Genomic DNA, 16,053 nt, shown 5'->3' with positions numbered 1-16,053 from the left:
CAGTATTTCTAATGTAAATGATTACCTGAGAAGTCTGTGAGAAGTCTTGCTAGGACTTGCTTGTTTACCACTTCAGTCTTACTAAGACTCGAAATAGTATCTACCCTAGCAGTTTCTTTGCTAATTGTGGGCTTCTTGGAAATCCCAAGATCAGATCCAGTATTAACTTCTGTGTGTTCTAGGACATCACGCGATCTCTGAAGCCACGATTCTGGATCACAAGTGAAAGTCTGCTTGAGTGTTTCTTCAGGAGATTCTATAGTATCCAGTACAAAAGCTGACTTCTCGGCCTTCCTTTCACTCAGCTCCTTAAGGGCTTTGATTGTGAGCTGTTCCTGTTCTAAGTCAAGAGATGCTGTGGGAGTACCTTGGCCAGGAAAAACATCCAGAACCGCACTTTCATTAGTTTCTTTGCTTTGTTCAGTGTGTTTGCTTTTTATGTCTTTAATTTCAGAACCATCTGATTCATTTTCATGCAAGACTTCCACAGCAAGAGGTTTTTTATTAAAGTCCGCAGTCTTCTCCGATGTTGCCTGAAAGGAATTTCCCGCACCTTTATCTGCAATTCCTTCCTCTCCCGTTTCTGTAAAGGCTGCTATCAGGTCCTCTGGGGAAGAATCATCTGCATCTTTAATACTTTTTTTATGTAATGACTCCAAATAGGCAGACGTTGTCACATTTAGTGAGAATTCTGTCTCCTCAACACGTGGAGACAGAACTGAAGGAAGTTGGGGGCTCTCGATTCCATCAGGCTTTTCAGGAGCAACTTCACTCATGCTCCCCAACTGCTCCGCATCTTCCGACATGCCATTCAGAGCAGGTACTTGTGAACACGCGGCCTCACCAGCTGGACTCCTTTGAAGAGTATCAGGCTGAACTTGTGCTGCCTCAGAGCCACTGACTGGCCCTTCCAAGTTTTCAGATGTTTTATTTTCCCTATTGCAACTGAAAATCTCTTCGATTTCTCTTTCATCTCTTTTTACAATAGCGCTTGGAATGGAAACAGATTTTTCAGCCTGAATTTTGTTACTTTCAAATGAAATACTGGTTGTGATGTCCTCTATTACTGTGTCATCAGACTCACCAGAACTATCAGCCTCCGTGACTTCTCCTAACACAGAGCTCTGCCAGTTCATGTCACCTTTCAGGTGGTCATCAGGTAAGACCACTTTCACAGTGGCCACTCCAGAACCCAAAGAGACACCTTTCTCAAAAGGAGATCCAGCTAACTCTGAAAGTGTGTTATCTTGTTTCTGCACATTGCCTCCCACACCTTTGATATTGATTTCCTTTGTGGAATGGAGACAGTCTGGCACAGGTTTTTCAATGATAGCATTTTCTTGTGGGAGGGATGCCTGTGCCCAATCACCTGCTGATTTAATGATGGGAGTGCTCCCATTAATAGAACATAGAGGAAATTTCTGTTGAGCGTTAGTTTTAAGATTTACAACTGGGATTTCTGAATTATAATCACTCATTTCAAGTCCTGTAGTTTTTGTGATGTCGTCAGATTTCTCTCTCTCTTCTTTCACTTGGGGAACCAAATCCCAAGTCAAGATTTCATTAGTAAAGTTATGCATATCATTCACACATCTAGACACTTTTTCCAATGCTGCAGTTGTGTGAGAAAACTGTCTAGTGAGCAACGCAGAGGTTGGGTAACGCCCTGCCTCTTTACTTCTCAGTGGAAATACTTTGTCATTAGACTCCAAAATGTCTGCAGATGATTCTCTATCAATGTGCATTGCCCAGCTACCAAAATCATTTGTGCTCTCCTTATATGCGTCTTTAAATTCTTTGTCAAACGCTTCTTTGTCAATAATTACTTCAAATGGTGACTCAGGGGAATCCTTTTCAATAATACCACCTCCTGAAACTTCAGATGAGGATAAGGAATATGTACAAATGCCTTCTGCCTTAGGCTGCTGGGTGAGTGGTTTCTGGGCTGTTAGCAAAGTGAACTTGTCATCAACATCCAAGCCAGTTTTATCATCCGTACCTGGTACCTCATTTGGGTTCTTGGACTCTTGATCTTTATTTATTTGTTGTTCCATTAGATCAACTTCCTTTGAGAGAAAAGCAGGACAATCTGGGAAACTGGCCGGAATGGAAGGAAGGTCACGCTGAACAACTTCTGCAACAGAAACTGGGGAGTATGCTATGTCTTTACTGGTCCCTTGAGGCTTTTCCATCTTTTTCACATCTAGGAGAGCCAGACAGTCTTTTCCTTCTTTGGCTAAAATAGGCTGGCTGCCTAAGACTTTGCTTTTTTCTCCATGTGGTACTGTAAGGTCAGTATTATGCATTTCAGAAGACAGAAAAAGGGAGGAAGTCATAATTTCTGAAGGTGGCTCATCAGAGCAAAGAGAGCTCAATCCCTCTATGGTCAGAATTTGAAAGAAAAAAGTTGTTTACCAGGTACAATCACACATTAGCTAGTCAGGCCAAGCAGCATGCTTTTCATTTTTCAAGTTACGTGTGTGTGTGTATATATATACATATATACACACATACACACAGGATGTATACACACACACACAAATATGTAACAAAAGAATGATCAACAGTTATCCTAAAAAACATGCATAAAAGTGCCCAGAGTGAAACAAAAGCTGTATCATGCTACAAATTGCAGATGACAAAAAATTTTCATGACAAATACTGTTTTCTGTCTACTTTTTCCATTATAAAGGTAAAACATAAAGAAGTGTAATGAAATTGGGAAATCTGGGGAAGTTTTTTTTTTGGTAGAGCTATTCAATGTCATCCATATAAAACAACTCAGTGTTATGAAGTAATGATATGTACGTCATCTGCAAGCTGCATAATTCAGTACACAGAGCTTCTACAATACCCAGTTATAATCTGACAGTCTGAGAAGGAAAAAAAAGTGACCACAGTTCTTTTTGATTCTCAGGAGATACAGTGGATCCCTTCTGAGCCTAAGAATCAGACTAGAATTATTCTATTCTATCCACAGGGAAGACTGGTCTCAGATACAGATGGCCTCATTTTAAACTAGAGAGTGTGAAATGGTTGGCCTGCTCCAAAATCTCTTGCACCAACTTGCCAATTTAACCAACACTGAACTGTGCAAACTGGTGAGGCTTGTTCTGTGGTTAAGAAGAGTCAACGCCAGAAATCCTTTTAAAACAGAAAATATCCTTCTAAAAGTAACACATTAATTAAATCTTATCAGTTATTAATACTACAGGAGCCAGTGTTTTATCACATTGTTTTCCAACTTTCAAATCTAGCAATTTTTTACTGAAGAAAAGATCTAAACAACTGTCCCAAGGGTAAGCGCTGTCTTTCTTGCACATTGTTGTCATCTCTGGAGTTAGAACAAAGTAGGTCTTAAATAAATAGTTCCAAATGAGTGAATCAAAGATTCAGTTTGGTCAGGTGAGGCCTAAGCAGGAGTAACCCTGAATCTGTGAAAGAGAAAAACCTTTGGGATTACTTTTATTCAGCTTATATTCTTTCTCATGTGATAAACTGAATAACAGAAGCAAAATTGTGACTTATTCAAAATCATTTTATAAGGCTGAAAAGAAATAAAAACTTAGTATCTTATTCTAAAAAGTAAAATTTTAACTATTATAAAAATGTTTCCAAATGCCAGATAAAGTTCCTCTATTTCAACACATCACTGAAATTCCATGTAATAGGATCTGACCTTTGGAATAGTTTAACTGTTATCTGGGTATTGGGGGGAAAAGTCTTTGTAAATTGAGGAAAAATAATTATAGCTTGGTGGTATAAACGGTACTAGTGCGACAGAAAATATTTGAATCAAGCTGTAATTCACGTTTACTTCTAATGTAGTAAAGACGGTTTGCATCTGTCATTACATAGTGTGATATAGTATCATTATTTCATACTCAGCAAGACCAGATTAAGGAGACAATATAAATGAAGTTCAGCATTATAGATTAAAAGGTTCAAACCCCCGAAATTTAAAGAACTACATTTTTAGTAGTTCATTTATAGGCTTCATTTAAATCAGAAATATTCCACGATCTGAGCTATGTATTATTACTGAACTTATTGGTTACTGTTTCTACCAGGAAACACTCAATGGATTAAATCTGGATTAAGGCAAAACTGTTTGGGAAACCCTCCCTTCAAACATGAATGGAACTCTGACATGATCAAAACTGACTTCGCCTTACAGGGAATGCTCGGCTTATATATTTTATAGAGACTAAGATATCGGATGATTCAGACCAAACATCTTATAGACAAAAGTGGACAAAATGAATTAGTAATAATTTCACAAATATTGAGTGCCTATCTTGTGCCAGACACTGCCTCAGAAACTAGATTGAAAGCAGTGAACAAAACAAAAGATCCTTGTGTTTGTGGTGCTGTAAGAGCACCTGTACGCAGAGCAGGAGACAGACAATAAGCAAAAGCAGTAAGTAAAATGATAATGATGATGATGATGATGATGATGAGGTGGTGGGGGTGGGCTTGAAGAAATGAAAAGGAAAGCGATCTACCCTGAATGCTAATAGAAGAATGAGCACATTACTGGGGGGAAGATGCATGGTGGAACCGTTCTAACATGCTTTGTCAGGACACAAACTTGTCAGTTTTCCAAGCCTTGTTTCTTCCCTTTCTTCCCTGAACTCTTAATACTCCGAAAGTTTTAAGTTAGGTATATAATAATCTGAAGTAAAGCTAGAAGATTGGGTTAGAAATCTTATTCGCCGAATACCAGCAAGTCCTGCAATAAATAAAACTTACAATATTCTTTAATTAAGACTCTCTAATACGATGTCACTGTTATGCACACAAAAATAACTTCAGCCATATTCCTAATAATAATTTTGTGACAATATATGGAGTGGACAGTGCTTTCTGGGGGATTAGCCTAGGGGGCAAACAGAGCTCAATGCTGCGTTAATTCCTCTGAGACTGTGAGATACAGGTGCTTTCACCACTGTCAATCAAGCTTCCCCACATGTAGCAAAATAAGTTATCATTCTCATCTGTGCTTCAATTTTAATTATCATGTTTAGAATTTCAGCAAATGAAAAGATGTTTCTTTGGCCAGTTGCAACCCTAACAAACTTGGACAGAGCTGACTTGTACCAAGACAATGGAAAAAACTGGGCTGGAAGTAAAGAGTTTATAAAGGCATGAAAACATTAAATAGAACGAGACCAGAATCCACTAATCCTTTTTTAGAACAGCTCCCATAAGCAAAGACTCTTCCAATTAGTGAGTATGGCACTAATAGTCACTGGTGTTGTCCCAAGTCTGCAAAACAGTAGAAAACACCAGGGAGTTTGAAGGCTGTTAGTTTTTAAAATACCATACACTGTAAAACTGCCTGACAGAATAACTGGATCGTCTTATACCTCAGAAAATGTCCATTCTCTTTCCCTTTTCAAAAGATCCAACCCTTCACATGCACTACAAGAGACTTTCAACATTACTCAAAACCAATGTTTGTCAAAAAATTCCCTCATTATGAATATTTCCTAGTTTAGTTATCTGCTGTAATAGGATTTAGTGTGCATATTCATTTTCAAGAATTCTAATTACTTAAAAATACAGTATGGCTTTATGTACCTAACAGGTCTGTTAAAAAAAGGGAATTATATATGGTAAAAGGTGAAAAATGTTATAACCCCATAATAATCATGAGAATGTTCCCAAATTTATCCAGTACTGAGCTTCTTGCTTACCATCTTCCTAAGCTCTAAGTCTCCACTTAAGCAAAGTGTACTATCTGAAATAAGACTAGGAAATTAAGTTGGCTGTCTTAGTCTAAATTTCTAGACCGCTCCCAAATTCCTATTGAAAGATGCAAAAAAAAAAAAAAAAAAAAAAAAAAAAAAAAAAAGAAAAGAAAGAAAGATGAAAAATCACTTGATCACACTTACTAATCTTGTGGTCTTGGCAAATCGCTTAATCTCATCTAAAAACAGTGACACTAAAGCACCTAACTTGAGAATTGCTGCAAGGATTAAATGAGCTAGCATGTGAAAAGTGCTTAAAGCACTATCTGGCACTTAGGAAATCCTCAGTAAATAGGGGAGATTCTCAAATAAAAGGAAATAATTTAAAGAGCGTTTATCTATTTCAAAAGTTTGGGTGATGCAACTTCTGCATCGGTTATTACAAAACAAATGCCTATGGCATCCCAGGAATCATTCTGGAGTCCATAGAGGTAAAGACATTTAAGACAGCCCAACACATAAAAAATGTGAAGGAATGTTGAAAGAAAAAAGAACTTTCCCTGAGCAAAATGTTTCATTTTACCACCATCAAGGTCAAAGTATATTTTAGTTCAATGTACAACTAGCTGAACAATATAACAACCTGCCACAAAAACAGTCTTGGGCGCCATCTTTCACACTCCCTTTCAAACTTTAGAACTACTAGTACTTCATGTATTATCTCTGCCTGACTCAGAATTTCCTGAGACAGATGCAATCTGCATTACAAGTTTCCTAGGTAATGAACCTGGTTTGAAAACCAGAGCTTTACTGCATTTTATGAATTTTAGAAAGGTAGAAAAAGTGAGCTGTAAAAATCCCACAGGAGATGAGCCTGATGCCTTTCACTCTCACTCTTGCCCCGTCCTTGTCCAGAAGCACAGCTTACAGGTTAGTAGGGCACGGGTGGTCCTTTTTGTGCCTGCTTTAAATACTTCCATCTACTAATTTTAAAGTATAGTAACTCGAAATTTTGATTGGAATAAAGCAAAAGATCCATTTGATTGGAGAATAAGGTGTGGGAATTCAGGAAGAATTTTTCCTCTTCTATGCCCGCAGTATTTTCTCTCTCAGAAGAAGGTGGGGAGTTAAAAATGACATGATAAAAAAAAATCAACTTCCAAGTGAATACTGTGTTCACATCAAGTAAATCCACTCAAATTGAAAAAATCTCTTCATATACTGTTTATCCTTCAAAATAGTGTCTCTTTACTTTGTTTCTTATCCCCCAAACTGCCTTTTCAAAAAAGACAATATTTTTATTCAGGTGTTGGTAACTTAATTACTGAAAACAACGTGATCTAGAAATAATAATAATGAATGTTATATTCTATTATCAGAGATCTTCCTAAAAAGAGTGAATAGCTCAGAATTCTGTTTTAGATACCATTTGGTTACTTCCCCCTCCTCACTAAGGAAATTAATTTCTTTTAATTAAAAGGATAACTGTAACATGGAAAAACCATACACATCAGCGAAGAAATACTATACAAGGGAGGCTTGAAATATTCAGGTATAGGTTTTCCTACACTTGAATTTTCTCATGTTCACAAAACAGGAAGGAAAGACAAATTCTCGTGCAAAACAGTATCAGCAACTTTCAGCCACAGCATCAAAATAGGAAGTTAGCCAGCAGACACTTTGCAGCCAAGCTAGATTCTAAACAAAAAGTCTCTTCTGTACAAAGAAAAATGTTTTGCTTTTGTTAAAAAAAAGGCTGTAACTGGCAAATTCTCCCCCTCAAACACTTGCCCCAAAGTTCAGTGTTTAACTTCCTATTCCAGATGCCTACTGCATTACTCCGATTGAATGCAGACGTTTATTACTGCAAATGTGCTTCCAGTTCTTCAGGTTCCTCTCTTTCCCATCTTACTTTTACCTACTTTTCTTCCATGTTTTCTAAAGAAAATCAGTGTATTTTTCAGCCTCCACTCTGATTAAAGGTTTCAAAAGTAGAAACCAAATTTCAATTTGATTTTGTGTTCATGGAGGGAGCACAGCCCCCCAAGTGATACTAAATCACATCACTAACAGCAGTAATATGGTTAAAATAGTAATTTCTGCCTCTTCCCCTGCTCTTATAACTTCAAAATGACATCTTTAAAAATATCTGCAAACCCTAAAATACGACTATATACTTGATCATTTTTACCAACGGCAATGTTTATGAGCACGGACTTTGGAGTCCTAGGTCTGTCCCTTACTCACTCTGTGATCTTGAGCAAGTTATTGCACCATTTTAAACCCGTGTCAACTGGTAAATGAGCTAGTAACTGTCCTCCGGAAAACTGGCTGTGCGTATTAAATGAAACGATTTACATAAAGTACTGAACACAGTAAAAGCTCAATAAAAACGAGCTACATGTATACTTACATGTATCCTACAGGTATACCTCTGTTAATATCTTTATTTTACATCACAGGAAAACACCATTAAAATTTGTTCCCCTATTTTGAAACACTTAGGGATTAGGCTGAAATTAAATTCTGCTTGATAAGAGAAAAGGAGACAATAAGAAAAGACTACAAAGGACCTACTCAGGAATACAACTTATTTTAAAAGAAATTGATTATTCCATTGATATTGACATTACAAATGTATTTAATAGCTGTCAAAAGTTTGCTTTGCTAACTTAAATAGCTGTCTACTTCAATGTAGTCCAATTTAATAAATATTACATAATTTTCTTTTGAAAAATTTAACTGCCCTGCCTTTATTCAGTCCAAATTAATGGCAGTTTTTTGTACATTTGTTTCTCTGAAGGCCAATAATAACTATTTCAGGATTGAAGAGGTCATTCTAAGTATGAAAATGTCCTATTTCATAATTGCTACATATTACTTAATATGGCTTATAAAAGGCACACTTCTCCAAGGCTAAATAAGTGGCTAAGAGTTACGGAAGTCAGAGACAGATGAGTTAGTTGGGTTAATGCCAGTGATGGACTCAAGGTTCCTCTTGGTGGCAGCAGTCACTCTGAAAGCCCTGCATTAGGCCAGACTGGTCCCAGCTATTCTCCCCCTCAAGATTTTAATCCAGTTAAACAAGGACACCAACATCCTCTTTCCTTATTTTTTTTTTTTAAAAGATTTTATTTATTCGTTCATTCGACAGAGATAGAGACAGCCAGCGAGAGAGGGAACACAAGCAGGGGGAGTGGGAGAGGAAGAAGCAGGCTCATAGCAGAGGAGCCTGATGTGGGGCTCGAACCCATAACGCCGGGATCACGCCCTGAGCTGAAGGCAGACGCTCAACCGCTGTGCCACCCAGGTGCCCCCTCTTTCCTTATTTTTATAAGGCATATGAGAAGCTACCATTCTGGGCTGCTCCAGAATGCACTAATCACTTGCCAAGGTGTTTCCTCAAACAACAGGCTGATCTCTATACCTGCCAATGAAGTAAAGCACCAACTGGGTACTTTTGCATTACGTGTTTTTTTGCAGGAGAAAAATGCTAGTAGTAACAGAGGCTAGACTGGAACACCTTCAGGGACATGGCTTTTTTAACTGCCTCTTTTTAACTGCAATAACATTATCTTGAATCCGCACTGCTCAAAATACTCATTTTAAGCAAAAAGGAAAATGGCAAATCTATTTTCTTTCCCAAACTTTCACACTGACTGTGACACTGAAGCCTACTTAAACATTAGTTTTTAATTAGCAAAATCCTTTTTATTTACCTCTATTCTACTTGAATATATGTGTAATTTTTCCCAACAGAAACTAAATAATTTTTAGGCTACGAGAGTTATCTTGTCAACATGCCATACATTAGATATGTTGTACTTAGCTTGCATTGTTACATGATTTAGGATACCAATTATCCCCTTTTTGTATGAAAGTTATAACCATGAGGAATGTATTTTAAGAGATCTGAACTATTTACAATAGAGAAAATGTAATGATTTGTTCCATCTACATTATGCTATTTTTAAGTTTGTCTTCCAGAGCAGAACACATGTAATGCCTACTTGCCTAAATTACTAAATTCCTCATAAGGAAAAAAACTCTTTAAAAAAATCAGTCTGGTTGGATTTCAGATGTCGAGCCACTTTGTGGGTTTATTTTTCTAATATTCACAAAATATCTATCTTTTAATGTAAACACTTAATTTCAAAGATCATGATTCCGGAAACCCGTAAATTACCCAAATTCAAACAATGAGACACATTACAAAGGGGCTGGGGGGCCTAATATTATCAGTCTGATTTAAATGCAACAAATTATCTACCATGTTTCATAAGAAATATACTACATTCACTTTATCCCATTATATTTTTATTCTTATAAAGTCAAAGTCTTCCTATCAAACCAGCATCCAGACTTAGCCTGTAGAGAATTCCAGCTGGGACAATAATCTGTTTGCACAGGCCTTCTCAGACCTATCTAGTGAGTTTAATTACCTTTTTTAAAAATACGGGTTTTCCACTGACCTATATTTTAGGCTGAGTACAACCACACAAATGAAACTGCTTCATTATTAGTGCAACTCACCGGAGCACGCAGCGCTCTCTCTTGCAGATTCCTGGTAGTGCTACCCCACAAACATACAGCTATCACACTCGATTCCCTTCTTTACTGACTGGCAGATTAAACAAACAACCAACCCCACAAAGCTACAGCCTAAATCTCTAGGAAAACAAGCCTTGCGTGCCAAAAAGTCAACTGACTTGTTCAGTGTTCCTAGGCAATTTGGAACCATCCCAGCTCTTGGGACAAATCTCGGATAAATTCACACTAAAGCACTCTAGCTAAGTTAATGTATTAGTAGTTCAGTGGAAGCACACTATTATACAGTTTTTTTACAAATCAGCTACCTCTCCAAACCAGTTACATAACTGCAAATTAGTAGGTTAAATGCATCCTGCAGTGGGTTGTTTTATGAGCCACAATTCTGTCTGCTCTAAATTCTGTGGGTGGGTTTATAATTTTTAAGAAATGCTCAAAACTGCCCCTAAAGCTTATGCGCTGCTAAAGGGTCCACCTACCTAGTCTTGTTCTATTTTATTAACCTTTACAGGAAATCCAATGCAAACTACTAAATATGAAGGACTGGATTGTAGTTTTTATTTCAAGGGATTTGGGGGCAACAGAAAATCTGTGCCTCATATCCCCAGTTACAGCCTCTTTCTCAACATTTTTCTTTTATTAATGCACACAAAAAAATGACAGACTTGCCTTGTGAGGTCGAAAATAGAGATACAGGCTGAGAGGAAGAGGAAGAAACAAAGGAATCTGAAAGAAAATATACAGCGTGAGAATTTGACAACCTCACACAGGAATTTTAACTTCAACTCTCCTTTTTTTTGGCCAAGCATCATAATTTCACTGGGTTTAAGCAAGAGGGGAAAACTCAAAATCTTTATTTCCATTTACTGTTTTCACTCACCTGGCAGCAAAACCTTATTTCATTTTTAAGATGCATTTCTAAAAGTTAAGCAATTCAGTTTTTTTGATCAAATATTCTCACCTTCAAAGAAAGAACAGAGGAACCTCTAGCATTTTTAAACAAGCATAACCTCAAGAAAGATGATACTCCCCTGCAACTCTTTGTGGGAAAGGAAAAATAGGGTACCTGAGTACTAACTGATAATTTGCTCTTAACCATTTTCAACTGCATTTTGAACAGTCACTATTACAAGCATTTAAAGTTATATACTTGGCAAATATGCAAAGTTGACCCTGAATACTCAAAAAAAAAAAAATCACAAATAATCCACTAGGAAAACAGGACTGCATGAGAAATCTTCCACCTTCTAAAATTACACTCCTCTAAATTTGGCAATATTTATCAAAATTTTAAATGCATATACTGTCCCGATCAGTAACAGTTATGTTTTAAATTTGGCCAGTTAGTTATGCCTCAAGGAATTTAACCTACAATATTAGCATAGAGTACAAATACACGTATATGAGAATATTCATGAGAGCACTGGTTACAAATACTAGGAATACTCTTAGTGACCATCAATAGGAGACTAAATAGTTACAACTAAACAATGGAATACTTGCTGCTATGAAAGAGTAAAGTACAGCTATGTATGTTGATATAGTTCATTAGTATATACACATGCCCCCCCTTTGTTGCTAGCAAAAGGGACTTTGAGGTCTCAGGTAGGGGAGATTTGCTTTTCACTACCACCTTTGGCCCTTAAAAAACAAACAAACAAACAAACCAACCAACCAGCCAAGCGTATAAATTACCTTTTCACTAAAAATGGAAAAAATTAATAAAAATAGAATGTGAAAAACAGCCCCCCACAAAGTACCCCTAAATATACAGGCCTTTAATTGTTAACTCCTTTTTTTCCTTCCAGTTATAAAAATGTTTTCACAAATATTAGAAATATACTTAAAATGGGGAGACTGATTGCTTTGAAGGGCTGGACTATAGCTTGTATTGGTAAGTACGAATTTATTTAGTCAATAAATATGGAGCACATTAACAGCAACAGAGAGTTTAGTGGACCATCGGCACAATTCAGTAACTCAGGACCAGAATTTAAAGATTCACTGCTTTTTAATTATCTTAAGATGAAGCATCACTATTTACCACTACAAATGAAAAACCATTCTTTTTGGTTGTTTTTGTTTCGTTTGTTTTTAGTAATCTCTACCCCCAACGTGGGGCTCAAACTCTCCACCCTGAGATCAAGAGTCGCATACTCCGACTGAGCCAGCCAGGTGCCCCACCTCCCTTCCTTTTTTAAAGCAAGCATTTTTATCCATTTTTTTAACGTTTCCAGATGGGTTCATCCCTATATGCATTTACCTTCAACATTAAATCTCTACCAGATGATGAGTTTAAATCTGAATAAACTGGAAAAACCGAACGCTAATAAATTTAGCCCAATGCCAAAAAGGATCCTATGAACTTGACTATCCACCTCCACCTAACACCCCCTCATAATGGAAAATTTCTACATACAAATTCTTTTTTTTTTTTTTAAAGATTTTATTTATTTCTTTGACAGAGAGAGAGACAGCCAGCGAGAGAGGGAACACAAGCAGGGGGAGTGGGAGAGGAAGAAGCAGGCTCCCAGGGAGGAGCCAGATGCGGGGCTCGATCCCACAACGCCGGGATCACGCCCTGAGCTTGAAGGCAGACGCTCAACCGCTGTGCCACCCAGGCGCCCCTCAACATACAAATTCTTATACATAGCATCTATTCTGATACAAAACACAGATAACCAGTAACAGTTTCCAATAATATTGCATGAGATCTTCTAACTTACAAAAACACACTATTCATATTTCATATTTATGCCACAGGGAACTAAACTCAAGAATGGTGATCTTAATTCTCAAATGCTATTAATTAAATCAAACATTATCATTAAGTAATAACAGTAATCATCAGCTAGGTCCAGGCACTGTATCAGCACTGGAATACAGAGATGACAGCTATGCCCACAAGTAACTGAAAGAGAAATACAAACCAGTAAAACTGCATGAGTTGTGGGAGGGTACATTGCAGAAGAGATGGTAAACTTAGTCTTAATGGTCATCAGGTGACCAAGGCAGGGGAAGGCATTCTGGAGAGAAGGGATAACTTGCCACATTCCCAGCAACTTTAAACATCATGTAATGAAATTTGGATTTTAACCTATACATGATGAGGAATCACTGAAAATTTTAAGGTAAAGGAATGATAAAATCACATGTGTTTTAAAAAGAACTATGGCAGCAGGTAGAGCATAGACTTAATGGAAAAGCTACTGCATAATCTTGGCATCAGTTTTTTGTTTAGTAAACTTAGTAAAGATCTATTAGAGACTGATTAAATAAGTTTCAATATATCCATACAATGGTATACTATTCGTTAAAAATTGTGCTGTAGGTAGGAATTTATTGACACTAAAAGATGTCAATAGCACACTGAATAAAAAAGAACACTATAAAAAATTTAAACAACATGACCGCATTTTAGTAAAATAATACAAATTCATGTAAGAAGAAAAAGGGATATGGTATTTATTCTCTGAGTACAGCGATTATGAAAATTTTAAAATATTTTACTTCTCTGTGCTTGAGATTTTGAAAATAATGAACATGTACTCTTATTTCAAAAAAGTTTATCATTTTGCTATAAATGAAAGGATATACATGAAAATGCTAACTGGGTAGTACCACTCACTGATTTTTAATTTTCTTTGTATTTTTATTTTCCTGAATTTTGTTATGGACATACATTTTTCAAGAACTATAAATTCTTGGGACGCCTGGGTGGCTCAGTCAGTTAAGCATCTGCTTTCAGCTCGGGTCATGATCCCAGGGTCCTGGGAACAAGTCCCACATCGGGCTCCTTGCTCAGTGGGGAACCTGCTTCTCCTCCTGCTCTCCCTGCTTGTGCTCGCTCACTCTCTGTCAAATAAATAAAATCTTTAAAAAAAAAAAAAAGGATTATAAATTCCTAACACGTACCTATTTCCCTCTCCTACAGGGAACAGGTTAGCAACCTTAGAGGAGAAAAAGGACACCTAAAATGGGATCTTTTACCAGGTCTTTCAATAAAACTTGAGTGAATAATCTTTTTAGTCCTCACACCACTAGATTTTCAATCCTCCTTAAGACTTTAATCTGCAACAGAAAGTCAAAACTACCTCCCTCCCAAAAATCCTGCCTCTTTGGAAACAGGTCCTTCCATTTATGGAGTTCTGAATATCTGTAATAGACACTGAGCTAAATATTTAGATACATATTCAATGAAATCCTTGCAAAACTCATTTAAGATTTAAAGATGCAAAAACTTGGGGCACCTGGGGGGCTCAGTCATTAAGCGTCTGTCTTCGGCTCAGATCATAATCCCAGGGTCCTGGGATTGAGCCCCACATCGGGCTCCCTGCTCCGCTGGGAAGCCTGCTTCTTCCTCTCCCACTCCCCCTGCTTGTGTTCCCTCTCTTGCTGGCTGTCTCTCTCTTTCTCTAATAAATAAATAATCTTAAAAAAAAAAAGACAAAAACTTGATGCTTATATCAGTATTTAAACCTGCACTTTTCTTGAAAGTCTGTGCCTTTCTTTCTGTATCATTCTATCCACCAGTCATACCACCTGTCCTTATATTGCTGATCTGAAACGTGTATGCTACTTGCCTAAAAATTTACTAGTCAAGTTTATATTTGGAAACTCCATCAGACCAGTAAGATAAGATCTTGTCTCCTTACCTCTTAACCCTTCTCTCCAGCAGCATACTGAGTGGGTGAGAAGTGGAAAAACAGGAGGAAAAAGACCAAATGGCACACTAGTGTAGGTTTTCAAATTTGGGTCAAGCTGTGCTAGCTATTGTTGGGGGGAGAGGAAGAGAGGTGCGTTGGATTGGACATAAGACTCAAGTTTTGATTGAGATGGGGGAAAATAAATCAAATAAATCCTTTTGAATTTTCTAACCCCCAGTAAAAATACTATTCCAATGAATTATTCATTTTAGTGATAACTGTCCTTCAACACCAGCAAAATATAAACTATATTTTTAGGGGGCGCCTGGGTGGCTCAGTCATTAAGCGTCTGCCTTTGGCTCAGGGTGTGATCCCGGAGTTCTGGGATCGAGCCCCACGTCGGACTCTTCTGCTGGGAGCCTGCTTCTTCCTCTCCCACTCCCCCTGCTTGTGTTCCCTCTCTCGCTGGCTGTCTCTATCTCTGTCAAATAAATAAATAAAATCTTAAAAAAAAAAAAAAGAAAGAAATGGCTGGGCATTTAAAAAAACAAAACAAAACAAAAACTATAGTTTTAGAAAAGAAGCAAGGTTACTTTTAGGAACAACTTTGTACAATGAATGACTTCTATATTAAACTCAAAACGTCTGCCTTTGTGTTAGTTTCTATAGATTATTAAAGCATCTTCCAATACATAAGGAAAAGTGTTTGAAATTTTATATAAAATTAATATAATGAAAATTAGAAATTCATTAGCTCTTTCAAACTTCTTTTCTTTCTACTGTTAAAGTAGATGATTTTTGTCATGGGGCACCTGGGTGGCTTAGTTAAGCATCTGCCTTTGACTCAGGTCAGGGTTCTAGAACTCCCTGCTCAGCAGGCAGCCTGTTTCTCCCTCTCCCTCTGCCTCTCCCTGCCGCTTGCGCTTTCCCTTGCTTGCCCTCAAAAACAAAACAAAACAAACAAAACACTAAAAGATTTTTGTCAGTTTTCCTTTTTGCCTATAAAGCTAGGCTCTCTGAAAAGGCTTTTTCTACTCTTTCTCATGACCACAATTCCTGATGGCAACTCCTGTCACTTCTGTAGAAGCTGCTAAACTGAGCCAATTAATACCCCCTGCCCTATCAGAATTCTAGGGATGGGCAGACTAATTTTTCCCCCCATAAAC

At 37.3% G+C, this 16,053-nt stretch overlaps 1 protein-coding gene across 2 annotated transcripts in view; it reads right to left on the bottom strand.

The window, feature by feature from the left end:
* The window catches only part of RTN3 (reticulon 3), a 62,086-nt gene that overhangs the window by 36,822 nt on the left and 9,211 nt on the right, over positions 1-16,053 (bottom strand). The window contains exons 2-3 of one of the 2 annotated variants that reach the window (XM_011221673.3): positions 10,911-10,967; positions 26-2,380 (exon numbers count right to left, since the gene is read on the bottom strand). The exons of the other annotated variant lie outside the window; for it this stretch is intronic. Coding sequence (XP_011219975.2) covers positions 26-2,380; positions 10,911-10,967 — 2,412 coding nt within the window. The remainder of the gene's footprint in view (positions 1-25; positions 2,381-10,910; positions 10,968-16,053) is intronic. 2 annotated transcript variants of the gene reach the window in all.

The sequence above is a fragment of the Ailuropoda melanoleuca genome, chromosome 16 (assembly GCF_002007445.2).
Source record: "Ailuropoda melanoleuca isolate Jingjing chromosome 16, ASM200744v2, whole genome shotgun sequence".
NCBI classification, from domain to species: Eukaryota; Metazoa; Chordata; class Mammalia; order Carnivora; family Ursidae; genus Ailuropoda; species Ailuropoda melanoleuca.
This window is presented reverse-complemented; position numbering and strand designations above follow the sequence as displayed.